The sequence below is a fragment of the Ostrinia nubilalis genome, chromosome 6 (assembly GCF_963855985.1).
Source record: "Ostrinia nubilalis chromosome 6, ilOstNubi1.1, whole genome shotgun sequence".
NCBI lineage: Eukaryota > Metazoa > Arthropoda > Insecta > Lepidoptera > Crambidae > Ostrinia > Ostrinia nubilalis.
In genome coordinates, this window is record NC_087093.1 from 9296772 (window position 1) to 9308929 (window position 12158).

Sequence of the window (12158 nt, forward strand, 5' to 3'; positions counted from 1 at the left end):
AATATTTATAAACGAAATCTTTAATACCATTCAAAATAACTTTTCAATTTACATAACTTACATTAATTAACATAATACACACAATGTGAGTTCCATTCTACCAATTTTTGCTATCGCAACCATGGTTCTCTCAGTGCATACCATTACACGCAATGTCGTTGGGCACTTCGGCCGGTTTCAGAGCAAAGCTTTATATCCGTATCTACCCGCGCCGTCCGTAGTACGGACTTCCTGAAAGATACGCGACCAACGATAGACGGTACGTAAAGTGTTCCAGCTCAGTTCCGGACTCATCATATTCTAATGCTTTACGGACCATAATGCACTGCTCTGAAACTTGCCTTAACTGCTGCGAGCAAGTGCATATGCTTTCAATTTCGGTAGAGTATCATTATTATAGGACTCCGTTAAGTCTCACGCGAGCGCCTGCACGCGGTATCGAAATTTAGTACCTATAAGCAGCGCACGCGTGCGCCCGCACTAGATTAATTTAGCGGAGGCCCAAGGTTGGTCGGTGGGTGTTTGTTGACTTATTCGCACTACCGTTGTTAGCAGGCGACATGCAATGCGTTTATTTTTCTAAGGACCATTTTCATGGTCCTTATTCTAACGCCCAATTTAGACCTACGCATTAAAAAAAAGTAATAACGAAACAATCAAAACTTTAAACACTTGAGTCAACTAAAATTCTGCGGTTTTATAACGCCGTATCTCTTCCACCCCTTTCACTCGTAGCGATGACTTAAAACTAAGTATAAGATTAAGTTAGCTCGTTATTGTCTTTCATTAACTTGCTTCTTAACAAAGCGTACACCGCGCCTTACTCTGGTAACGCGGTAAACGATTTAAACGTACATCACTTTAAAGATACATAAACAATCTGAATTCGCACACTCCACTTTAGTTTACATGTAATATCGTATCGTAACGCAAATAGTAAATACTAGAAAATTATAAATACCAAAAAAAAATTTCTTTTGCAAATTACAATAGTTATTCTTAGAAATCATCATCATCGTCATCATTTCAGCCACATGACGTCCACTGCTGAACATAGGCCTCCCCCAATGACTTCCACATCGCACGGTTGGTAGAAATTTCGGTTGGTAAAGGTTTCTTAGAAATACTAAGATTATAATATTTAGTGTATCCACACAGGGCCGATGTTAGTATTATTACTTTAAATATAGGTACAATTCTAAACGCCAGTATTTTATAGAATAAATAAACATACTATTTAACTACGTACACTTATATTTATATTTTGTGACTTCTGAGACCTTTATACATAGTCTTTATGAGGGGAAAGTTAAGTTATGAAAGGTTGGATATACCTTCTTAATATGAGGAATTTTCAACACATTAATCTGTGCAGAGGTCTGAAAAGCGTCTCACACAAAAAGTGGCGTGGTTCTTTTAATTATATGAATACATTTTTAGTTATCCAATTGAACAAGATAAATACGTTCCACGTATACACACACCAAATAATAAAAAATATAGGCATATCCGCCCGGAAAAAATTGGATGGGTGGTAACCCTACCTAGCATGGTATGGTATAGGTTGCTCATGAATAAAATCATACCCCCCTATTCCACCTATTTTATCTGGCCATCCCACCTGGGTGGGAAGAGTGCATTTTTATTTCCACTCTTCCCAACCAGGTGGATGGGCTTGTTATAGTTGTTATACACAGCAATAGTTGTAATACCTAATAGTATTATTGCTTATCCTTATCACAATTAAATTGGGTAACAAAATTGTAACAAAACCCGTTGATACATTGTGATACCTACTAAATATCTAACAAGTAAATTATACTCTATAATAATAAATTAATACTTTGTACCATACTAAACATGAAAACTCAGTCAACAGTAAAAACAATATAAAAATACAGCTTTTATGATTTCAATTGAAATATTTTATTCAGCGACACAAAACAACAACAAAAGCATTGCGAAATTAGTGGTGTAAAATTAGTTTCGCGACACTAGTTTCATCAATAATTTAACATGTGTAAAACATGCGTGATGTGCATGCAACCATTGCATAACATTGAAACAAGATTTTTTGATAAAATTAAATTAGTGTCATCGTATAAACGCGACGCAAACAAAATAAGAATCCATGACCACTGTGTTGTGATACAAGTTCACGACGCTATTATTTTTAATGAAACTAGTTTCACAGGTACAGAAAAAAAGTGTCATGCATGGAACTTGTTTCGTAATGTAAATGCGGCTTTAGGTATGAAAGTAAGTGACTTCAAATAACGTAATATTAATGTCAATTTATTTGACTCCAAAACTGGGTTTTATTAACTATAACCATGGTAAAGGTTTTAAACCGTAAATTTATCTCGTTATATTCAAGTGTGTGGAACTTTTCGTCGAAAATATAATAAATGTAGTACCTAAATATGCACCAAATAATATTTCAGCAGTTTTTGCCGGGGGCGCATTCTATAAATCTACACCAGACTCAATTTAGAAAATAAGATAACCCAACCGAAAAAGGACCCGGAACCCTTCGCACCCTAAATTATTCATCTATAGGACCACAATAAACTGCTATGAAGTGCAGTGTTTCAATAGATTACACATAATGCCACAATGATTCCTTAGACACATACCTACAGATATTCAGTTTCTATTTGAGAATTAATTTTTAGCAGGTAAATGGTCCGGACGGACGTCAACAACGTCATCGTCATCGTCAGTCATAGCTTCGAACTGTTACAAAACTTCCAAAATCAATAAAAACTACAAAAATGCAATCATATTATTATAAAAATATACCATCGTCAATTTCGAAATATTCATAATAAGAGATCCCTTCAACACACGAATTAACCAGTACTTGATTAATCAAGATCTTTAAAAAAAGACTAGAGTATTAATTATTTTTCTGACGTAACATTTAAAAGAGGTACTTTGTCCTTATCGGATGTGTTTTGGATGACATTATTAACAGGGTTTTTGAAGTACATCACGACCGCTACACTTACGAGACCGATAGATACAATTGTATATGGCGTGATGGGTATACTAAAGAGAATATAACAGACAACGGCCGTTATAACTAATTCTAAAGCACTGGCATAAGTTTTTAATATAGAATTAAGGTTCTTTAAAAAGAAACTTGTGACTATACCCACAACAGCACTATTAACTGTAATAAGTATTACGAATAAATTCCAAATTGATTGCATATCGTCAAATAGAGTAACCACCTCGCCCTTTATCATTAAAATTATGAAATTACAAATTACTGAGTCCAAGTACATAAAAACATTTTGTAAGAATATATCGACACTGGATCCTTGTGTTTTTAGTAGGTACTCGTTATACGTACCTGCTAAACATGAGCAGAAATTCTGGAAGTTTATAGACAAAAAGTAAATATTGAATATCTGCGACCATAAGTCTGAATCGCCATTCGACTGGACTGTTGCTGCGTCGAAATTCTTGATTATACATCCGGTTGTGAGGATTCCAAGTGATATCCATTGCATAAACGCTAACTTCTTGTTGAATAAAAACTGTAAAAAATAAAAATGATATTTTAAAAGCAGGCAATTTTATATAATTATAGTCTCAAGTAGTTTCAGTTCATCGCCAAAGTACGCGACAACATAGTGTCTCCAGACAAAGTAACATTTTGTGATTGATTTAATTTCGTGATTGCTTCCGTTCGTCTTGGCTACGTGAAGTACCTAATCACAAATTGAATCTGTTACAATATGGTACAGTTAGCGTCAAATAGTTCGTGACACCCAAAGTGGCCAAAAAGATGACAACAACTGTAACAAAGACATGTTGCGAATTTTTTGGCTACTTTGGGTATCACGAACTATTTGACGCTGACTGTACTACAGAAGTGCAGGCGTATCATGGCGAACGATAAGAGGTAAGTTGTAATTCGTGACATAATATTTCGCCCTGCTGCATTGTCTCATGTCGTTTCTTCGTTCAAACAAATTTTGCACATCCTGTAACTATGAGTTACAGGAAGTGCAAAATAATTGACGTGGATTTATTATATTCAATTAAGATAATATTATTCAAAGAAGATTAATGCATATTATTATAGTAATTAATGAGCCTTACCTGGAACAGGAGAGCTGTCAGAACCACTCGAAATTGTAGCAGTATGTAGTATGAAGTTGGGTCATAGTGAGATAAATTGATGAATGCCAAATTGTTGTAAAAGCAATATAGCAGTGATGGGATGAAATACAAAAGTAATAATTTGTAATTCAAAGCAACTGCTTTAAAAATGTGTGGTTTATTTCTGTAACAAAAAACATACCGGTTATTGAATAACATAGTGACCATGACTTTTGAATACAATGTTGGATATTAGTGATGGGACACATTTGATTCTAAAATAGGAACTGGTTTTTTTTTAAACTTTTTTTACATTTTATTTTAAGCAAAATTGAGTTGGATATTGATTGCAATTGTATCATAGCTCATGAGTGAGTACGATCAACCATAATTTTTGAATCGGTAGCCCGACATTTTGGGGTGGGCTCTAGATCATACTGCTACATTTTGTAGACAAGTAAAAGTAGATTAATTAATAAGACTTACTCTCTTCTATAAGTGTACAATGTTGCTGATATAATAAGCTTAAGCAGTTCCGATAGGAAAACAACCAGCGTGGTGTTGTAGTCATATCCGCCATTTTCTGTCTTCGACGCAGTTACAAATACACCTGGAATAATTTTTAAAGGATAGATCCAGGCACAAGTTGTTGGTTCATTATTTAGAAAAAGTTTATGTATTTGTGGTACATTTGCAAAAGTTCATTAGGCAAGGTTGATAAGATAAGACTGCATTATTTATGGCGATTAAAGGATCCGATCCCGGGATCCCGAGATCCCGGACTTGTAACTTCCCGAAAATTTCGGGATTGTACTTGACTAATCCCAAGATTAACGGGATTGCATACCATACAATAAAAATTCGTATATTTGGCAGCCGTCTTGTCTTGTCAAGGAGTGTCGGTTCTGTTTGTGTAAAAAATTGGGTTTTTAATGTATGTAGAATAGAATGTTTAGTATTTATATGTCTCAAAACAGGTTACATTTACAAGTTGTCACAGTTACAACAGTGGTATACAGGGTGACTGGAACTGAACCCGCCATAGCTAATACGCGTATAGAGGGGTCATTTGCTAATTATTGAACCTTACTTTCTATAGTTTAGGAGATATGTCAATTTTTAAACTTTTTTCAGATTTTTCCGAAATTTTACCTAAAAACTGCTTAAATTTTTTTCTCGCATGATTTTAACCGATTTTTTTATTTGATACTAATATCGAATAACCTTTTAGTTAAATAAAATAAATTTCAGATCCAGATAATGATTGAATAACTAGCCACGAGCCGCCAAAGTTCAACAAAAGTACAAACCACGATAAAAAATTAAAGTTCGAATTCGATTTAAAAAAAAAAGCTAATGGTGATAATGGATTGCCAATGATCTTCGGAAAAATCTAAAAAAAGTATAAAAATTGACATATCTCCTAAACTATAAAACTTTAGTCATAGAAAGTAGGGTTCAATAATTAGCAAATGACCTCTTCTATACACGTATTAGCTATGGCGGGTTCAGTTCCAGTCACCCTGTATAAGACAAAAAGGTCTATGACTCAGTGATTGCAGGAGACCCACAAACCATACTATTCTGCTGTTTTTTTTAATTATTATAATAGTTAATTAGTTGATGCCTGCTCATTGCAACTACCAAAACTCAAGTGTCGATTATTATAGAAAAAGCCAATTTTATTACAAAATTCAAAAGAAAAGACTTAGTGCTTTGTTGATTATTTCAAAGATTTATAGGTAAATGTGCTAATTTTAAATTCATATAGAAGTATGATGAATGTTTTTGTTGACAACAACATTGAGTACATAGTAGCATGTCATTTAGTTCAATAATTATTACTAATCTCTGAAGACATAGGTACATAATATTGTTGATTTTTAGAAACTTTAGTAAGTTGTTTTTAAGAGATTACAAACGTTTCATTATGTCGTCAATAAAAAGCTATTTTTTTTGAAAAATAATTATTTTTATTTCATGTTCATAATCCTGGGGTTATCCCAGGATCCCGGGTTTGCCTATATTCAATCCCGTAATCCCGGGATTGGAAAAAAGGTCCGGGATCGAATACTCTAGTGGCGATACTAATTACAAGTGATAAGATAAAAAATAATGATTAGGCATTATTAACTTTCTGTTTAAATTATGAACATAGTTTGACAAGGACTAAGATAACTTTATTAAGCATTAACATAATAGTTTCGTATCTGAACTTCGACTAGTTACCATGTAATAAATGTATCCATTTATTTTTAAACATTCGTGGAAAATAATCTAACAGGAAAGAAAACTTATGTTGTTGTTACTTACCCTGAAATACAAACAATATGATGTATAAGCTAAACGTAATAAATGCTTCTTTATTAGGAAACAATTCTTTTTTCATTGTTTTGATTTTTTTAACTGTAAAAAGTAAAAAAATGTAGCTTAAATTTTTAAACAAATTATTTGTACAACAATCACAATCACAGACAGACGATGAAAAATGACAGATTTGACAGAAGTCAGAAAGAAATCAACTGATAAGACCACAGATATTGTGGCAAAGACAAACTAAAGATACATAAAATTTTAAAAGTAGGTCGTGTCGTGTCGTAAGTATAAAGCTAAAACCAAAAAAAATCTTGTCTATGGTCACTGGACATAGCCTGTGATGAATAAAAAAAGTTATGTCAGCTGTCACTGTCACTGTCAGGTCAGATGTTTCTTGTTTTTCGTCGTCAATTCGTCATTTATCGTGTTTATTACGAATTTAATCGAAATAATTAAAATTGCTGTTTTCATCATCTTTTCTTGTGACCTGTTAAATCTTAATTATCACACACGGGCTTAATTTGCCCTAAAAGTCATAGTTTATCAGGTTTTGCAATCAAACTTGAACTTGCCTTTTGTAGGTGGGTATTATTGACTGGGGATAAGTTTATCATTGTGTTTGATAGAATATTTATTTCCTAATTAATTGTTTCAGTTTCAGTTACAAGAATATTATAAATCTTAATAATGGCTGGTGAAGAGGATGACAGTACATGGTAAGGAAATTATTGAACAATAGTAGCTTCCTGGTTATTTAAAATTTGTAGATTTCAAACACTATTTAATTGTCTCGAATTGCAGGTTGATCGAATTGGAGTCTGCTTTGCTGGATGGCTGCTCAGCTCAACAAATCAATCTTTTAACCAAAGGCAAAAAGATACCAGAGAGTTTACGTCCTGATGTATGGCTTCTTTGTCTAAATTGTCAAGATACTGGTAACCAATTACTGTTGTTTGATGAAATATTTGACCTAACAAACCAAAATGAGCTTAGAGATGATGTGAAAAAGTTTGTAAAACGACTGGGAAATGATGAAGATGACAAGTTGTCAGTGATATCGGATATCGAATCAATAATCACATTCTACTGTAAATCTAAATCTATTTCCTACAGCTCAAATAATGGCTGGATTGAGATTTTATTACCTCTTCTGAGTTTGAAGCTACCACAATCCGACACATACAACTTATTTGAAAGGATACTAAAATTGTACATTCCAAAAGGATGCTTTAAAAATGGTGTGCCATTCCATATTCTACGTTTGATACTGCAATATCATGACCCAGAGTTGTGCTCCTTTTTAGATACTAAACGTATAACTCCAGAGTTATATTGCCTGCCTTGGTTAAGGTCTCTCTTTGCTGGCACTTGTAATTTAGAAGTTGTGCTCTTTATGTGGGATTTGTACTTTCAAAGGTCAGACCCATTTTTCATCTTTTTCCTTTGTTTAATTATGATAATCAACGCTCGGGAACAGTTGCTGCAAATGAAAAATGAAGATAAATCTGATATCATTGCCACTCTAAAAAATATGCCTGCTGACTTAGAAGCAAATGATGTTTCAGATTTTTGTTCTTTGGCTCATTACTATTCATTAAAAACCCCATTATCTTTTCGGGATGATGTGTTGGAAGTCTTGTTTTCTGAGACAGGTGTAGAAATAAATTCTAAGTTATATTCTCAAGCTTTGTGTCTTCCAGTTGCTGTCCATGAGTTAATTGAGAGTGCCACTGTAGATGCTTCAGATTTAGATAGTGTTAAATTTTTTTTGGTGGACTGTCGACCTGCAGATCAGTACAATTCTGGTCATTTGTCAACTGCCTTTCACTTGGATTGTAATTTGATGTTACAAGAGCCAAATGCTTTCAATACGGCAGTCCAAGGTTTATTGAATGCTCAAAGGCAGGCTTTGGCTGCAGGATCGCTAGCAGCTGGTGAGCACCTATGTTTTGTGGGTTCTGGTAGGTCTGAGGAAGATAGCTATGCACACATGGTTGTAGCTTCTTTCTTGAAACGAAATACCAAACATGTGTCCATGCTTGATGGCGGTTTTGTAGCAATACATGACTACTTTGGGCCTCATATGACTGACTGTTTGGAGGAGCACAACCCTTCCACGTGTTTGGTTTGTGCCCCCAACAATAATAACGAAGGTCTCGAAGTTCGCCACACAAAGGTCAGAGATAATATTCCAGCTATTCAATTGTTTGGCAAATTGTCTACTGCTATGAAAGCAAAGAGTCAAGAAGTCAAAGGTAAATTGATTGAATACATTGTCAATCCAAATTCTACCGTTAATAACGGCGAATGGCACGTGTCTGCTAACGACAAAAAGGAACAGAGGTACAGAAATGTTCCTCCAGTGTTCAGTATAAACGACGAAGATGATGATTCACGACCCGACAGTAGAAAAGACTTGGACAGTGAGTCTCTAGAAGAGATTGTGGAGGTTCATTCTTATCTAAAAGAACACAATGTTGTTGATAGCTTTGCTTGTCAAGAAGTATTAGTAAACGGTTACATGCACGACTCTCATTTGATCGTCACGGAGACGCATTTGGTAGTGTTGCGTGACATTCCTAACAAAAAGGGAACTGCAAAAGTAATGTCAAGAAGGCCATTATCGACTATTGTTAAAATTACAGCTAAAAAGAGGCATCCAGAGTTAATAACTTTCAAATATGGCATTCCAGATGGAGATAACCTTTTGATCAAGGATATGGATCGTTTTCTTATTCCCAACGCGTCTATTGCTACAAAAGTAGTTTCTAATCAAATAGTGCAGCAGTTAGATAACAAGTTGCAATAGTATTTAGTCAGTAAAAACAGTTTTCAGTCATTACAATAATTTAAAACCTCTTGAAATGACAGTCGTTTCGCTCGAAAATTAGGCTCCAAAAGTAGACGACCTTAGAATGAAAAGGAAATTGTATGGAGAGAGCTATGTCTATTAATTAAATGAGTTTTTGTTAACACCTTAGATTAATATAGTCTAAGGTTAACACACACTCGATTAGCGAATTTGCGGGTGAATTTTAGTATTTTTTCGAAGTAATGGTGTGTAAGACGAGCCGAATTTTTTTATTGATTCGTTTTGAGCAACGAATGCTATTTACTTCTTCATCAATTAAAATCATCGTGCTTTACCTATTAACTATTACCTGCTACCTAAGTGTCTCTGGATGCCTTTTAGCTGATATTTTAGGTACATCATTAATTACTACGCACGCTTTTTAACAAAATCACTTGAATTGATTCTATATTATTTTATAGTTCTACCTTTGATCAGATTACCTTTAGTCAGTGCTCGTTAATTAGTACCAATTGGAATGTAGTTGTTGGTCGTCCTATATTGAGTTGAGATAAGCTTAGATAAGAGTTTAGTGTTTGCTTGTTTAAACTGGTTGATAAACCCAAATGGAACCAGTTTCACTGCGACAGCGTGAATGGGCTAAGTTAAGCGTAGGGCCAATTTTTAATTTATACGCTAATTTAATTAAATAAAAATAACTGACGGAAAATTTATCGTTCACCAAAAACCGCTCAGGCGTGTCAAGACTAGGCGAGTTAGTTTATTTTTTTTATGAAATAAACTGATTAAGTAGGTAGGTATTGACCTACTTGCGCTGTAGGTATACAGGTAACCCAATTAAAAAACTAAGATAAATACGTTTGTCAATTCTAAAGTGCGTAACGCATTTTTATGTTTGTTTGCAAGTTCAATTAAGTGACAATTGCCAATAAAATAAATGAAACAGTATCTAATGCGTGCCTTTTTCGGAATTTGTTTCATGAATTATAAACATTTGTATAAAAAGCCTTACCTTAGTTGTTTTTTGTAATAAAGTTTACCTCTTGTGAAATATTTCAACATTCCAGTGCAAAGTATTAGGGATATTATTAATCGCACATCAAATAACTTATCGTACATCAATTTATTTTCATCAATTTAAATAACTTTTACATCAAATAAATTATTTCATTACAAATAAACAAATTGTTTAACAAAACTAGCACTTGAGGTAATTAGTTTGCTGTGCAATCAGTATTTTTGCTTAGAATTCGGATTTTTTTAGTATGCAAAAGGATGATTATTTGACTTACAGTTAAATACTACTCAAAGTATTATACATAGCATGGTGTAAATCTCGGTCAAATTAATTGGAGTGAGAATGACTTGGTCATTGCACCTATTAGGTATTTATATTTTTTCCTTTAATTTTTTGTTTAAACAAATTTAGTAATGTAGATGTTGTAACCACATTATTTTGTTTATTCACACTTACTTCGATGTTGACTGATAAGGAAAAAATGTGCAATAGAAGTTAAGTATCAGAGAAAATTATAAATACTTTATTTTATTGCTTATTTTTGTGTATCTGCCTACACTGTACTTATTAGTGACCGTCTTTGTGATTTAAAATAATGTAAGTAGTCATTAAATTTCTGTGTTATTTATTATTAAGTGTTTTTGTATGAAATCCGTAATATCGAAATCCATGATTTGATACATTTCAATGAGAGTTTTCGCGATTGAAAAATCCGCCAGATGGCAATACGTAGACGCGAGGTCCAAATGCTGCATGATTGGTTATATTTGACATGACATTGACAGATATGTCAAAATCCACCAATCACGCAGCATTTGGACCTCGCGTCTACGTATTGCCATCTGGTGTATTTTTCAATCGCGAAAACCCTCATTGTAAAAATTGTATTGTGATATATTATTGTTCCATACTGTTATGTTGATTACCTATATTTCACATTAGATGCTTAGGCTCCTGTCTTAAGAGGCTAAAGTGCAGTTTCAAGACTATGACACAGGTGACACTTTATGCTCATGCCGGCTGTATGTCAGAGGCTTTACGTTGTAAAGAGAAAGATAAATATATTTTATGTTTAATTAACTATTTACCCTTGAGCTTCGCGAGGAATAGGCTTCTGAAAATACATTCATCATCATACACATAACTCACATATTTTGTGCAATGTTACCTAACGATTTTGTTCTAAATGCCTACGCAAAAACACGACAAACCACTTATTTAAGATGATGTTTATTAGTGAATAAAGTAGCCATAGAGTGCACATAGATAATGATGATGCTTGTTGCATTTATGAAATACAGGGTGTGCAAGAAAACAGCTGAATCTGTTGTGTAAATTATACCTACATCTCTTTAACCTAAATATCTCTATTTGATTTTGAACCTTTATTACTAAAGAATAAAGTTGTATGTTCAGAATCTACTTGAGAAATTCGTAATTTGTAAAACTTCTCTTGCTAGTGTCCGTAACTCCTGTTTTCTTGAACACATTGTATGATAGGAACTAGAAAATTATAACATATTTAAATTTTTTATAAAATTTTGGTCAGCTAATTCTTCCTACACTTCTACCGTGGATTGAGTTCTTGAGGCAGTTTTCGGTGCATGAAAATGTCTTGGATTTTCGTGCTGCATTTTTCAGTGACCCTAGGCTAAATTAACATTTTGGCAGTGTCGATTTAATAATACGAATTTACTCATATTAGCAGCATCGTATGATCGTATCCTTATGGTAGGTACAAAGCAGGAATTCCATAACAATGTCTATCAGACTACCTTATCTATACTCTCGTACCACGCAACTACCTCAGGAACTGAGCAAACCGGTTAATGTCCTCTATATTTTATCAGATTGTAATTAAGTACATTATTGTTGTTTCAAATAAAAATATTTATATAT

The 12158-nt window shown here is 33.7% G+C and overlaps 2 protein-coding genes across 2 annotated transcripts; one reads left to right on the forward strand and one right to left on the reverse strand.

Annotated features, from left to right (window-relative positions):
* Positions 1-2: 2 nt before the first annotated feature.
* On the reverse strand, positions 3-6595 carry LOC135072573 (UDP-galactose transporter senju). The gene is made up of 4 exons (XM_063966538.1): positions 6427-6595; positions 4600-4723; positions 4114-4297; positions 3-3545 (listed from the first exon to the last, which is right to left on the reverse strand). Exons 1-4 carry the CDS (start codon positions 6500-6502, stop codon positions 2904-2906), a joined length of 1026 nt encoding a protein of 341 aa, XP_063822608.1. The 5' UTR covers positions 6503-6595; the 3' UTR covers positions 3-2903.
* Positions 6596-6817: 222 nt separating this feature from the next.
* Positions 6818-12158, forward strand: LOC135072574 (TBC1 domain family member 23). Its single transcript, XM_063966539.1, has 3 exons — positions 6818-7010; positions 7085-7145; positions 7231-12158. The coding sequence occupies exons 2-3, from the start codon at positions 7117-7119 to the stop codon at positions 9236-9238; spliced, it is 2037 nt and encodes a 678-aa protein (XP_063822609.1). The 5' UTR covers positions 6818-7010; positions 7085-7116; the 3' UTR covers positions 9239-12158.

Coding starts and splice junctions, on each gene's coding strand:
- LOC135072573 (XM_063966538.1), bottom strand. CDS start 6,502: ATGAAAAAAGAATTGTTTCCTAATAAAGAAGCATTTATTACGTTTAGC. Junction 4,724..6,426: donor CATATTGTTTGTATTTCAGG/GTAAGTAACAAC, acceptor AAATTATTCCAG/GTGTATTTGTAACTGCGTCG. Junction 3,546..4,113: donor TGACAGCTCTCCTGTTCCAG/GTAAGGCTCATT, acceptor TATTTTTTACAG/TTTTTATTCAACAAGAAGTT.
- LOC135072574 (XM_063966539.1), top strand. CDS start 7,117: ATGGCTGGTGAAGAGGATGACAGTACATG. Junction 7,146..7,230: donor GAAGAGGATGACAGTACATG/GTAAGGAAATTA, acceptor CTCGAATTGCAG/GTTGATCGAATTGGAGTCTG.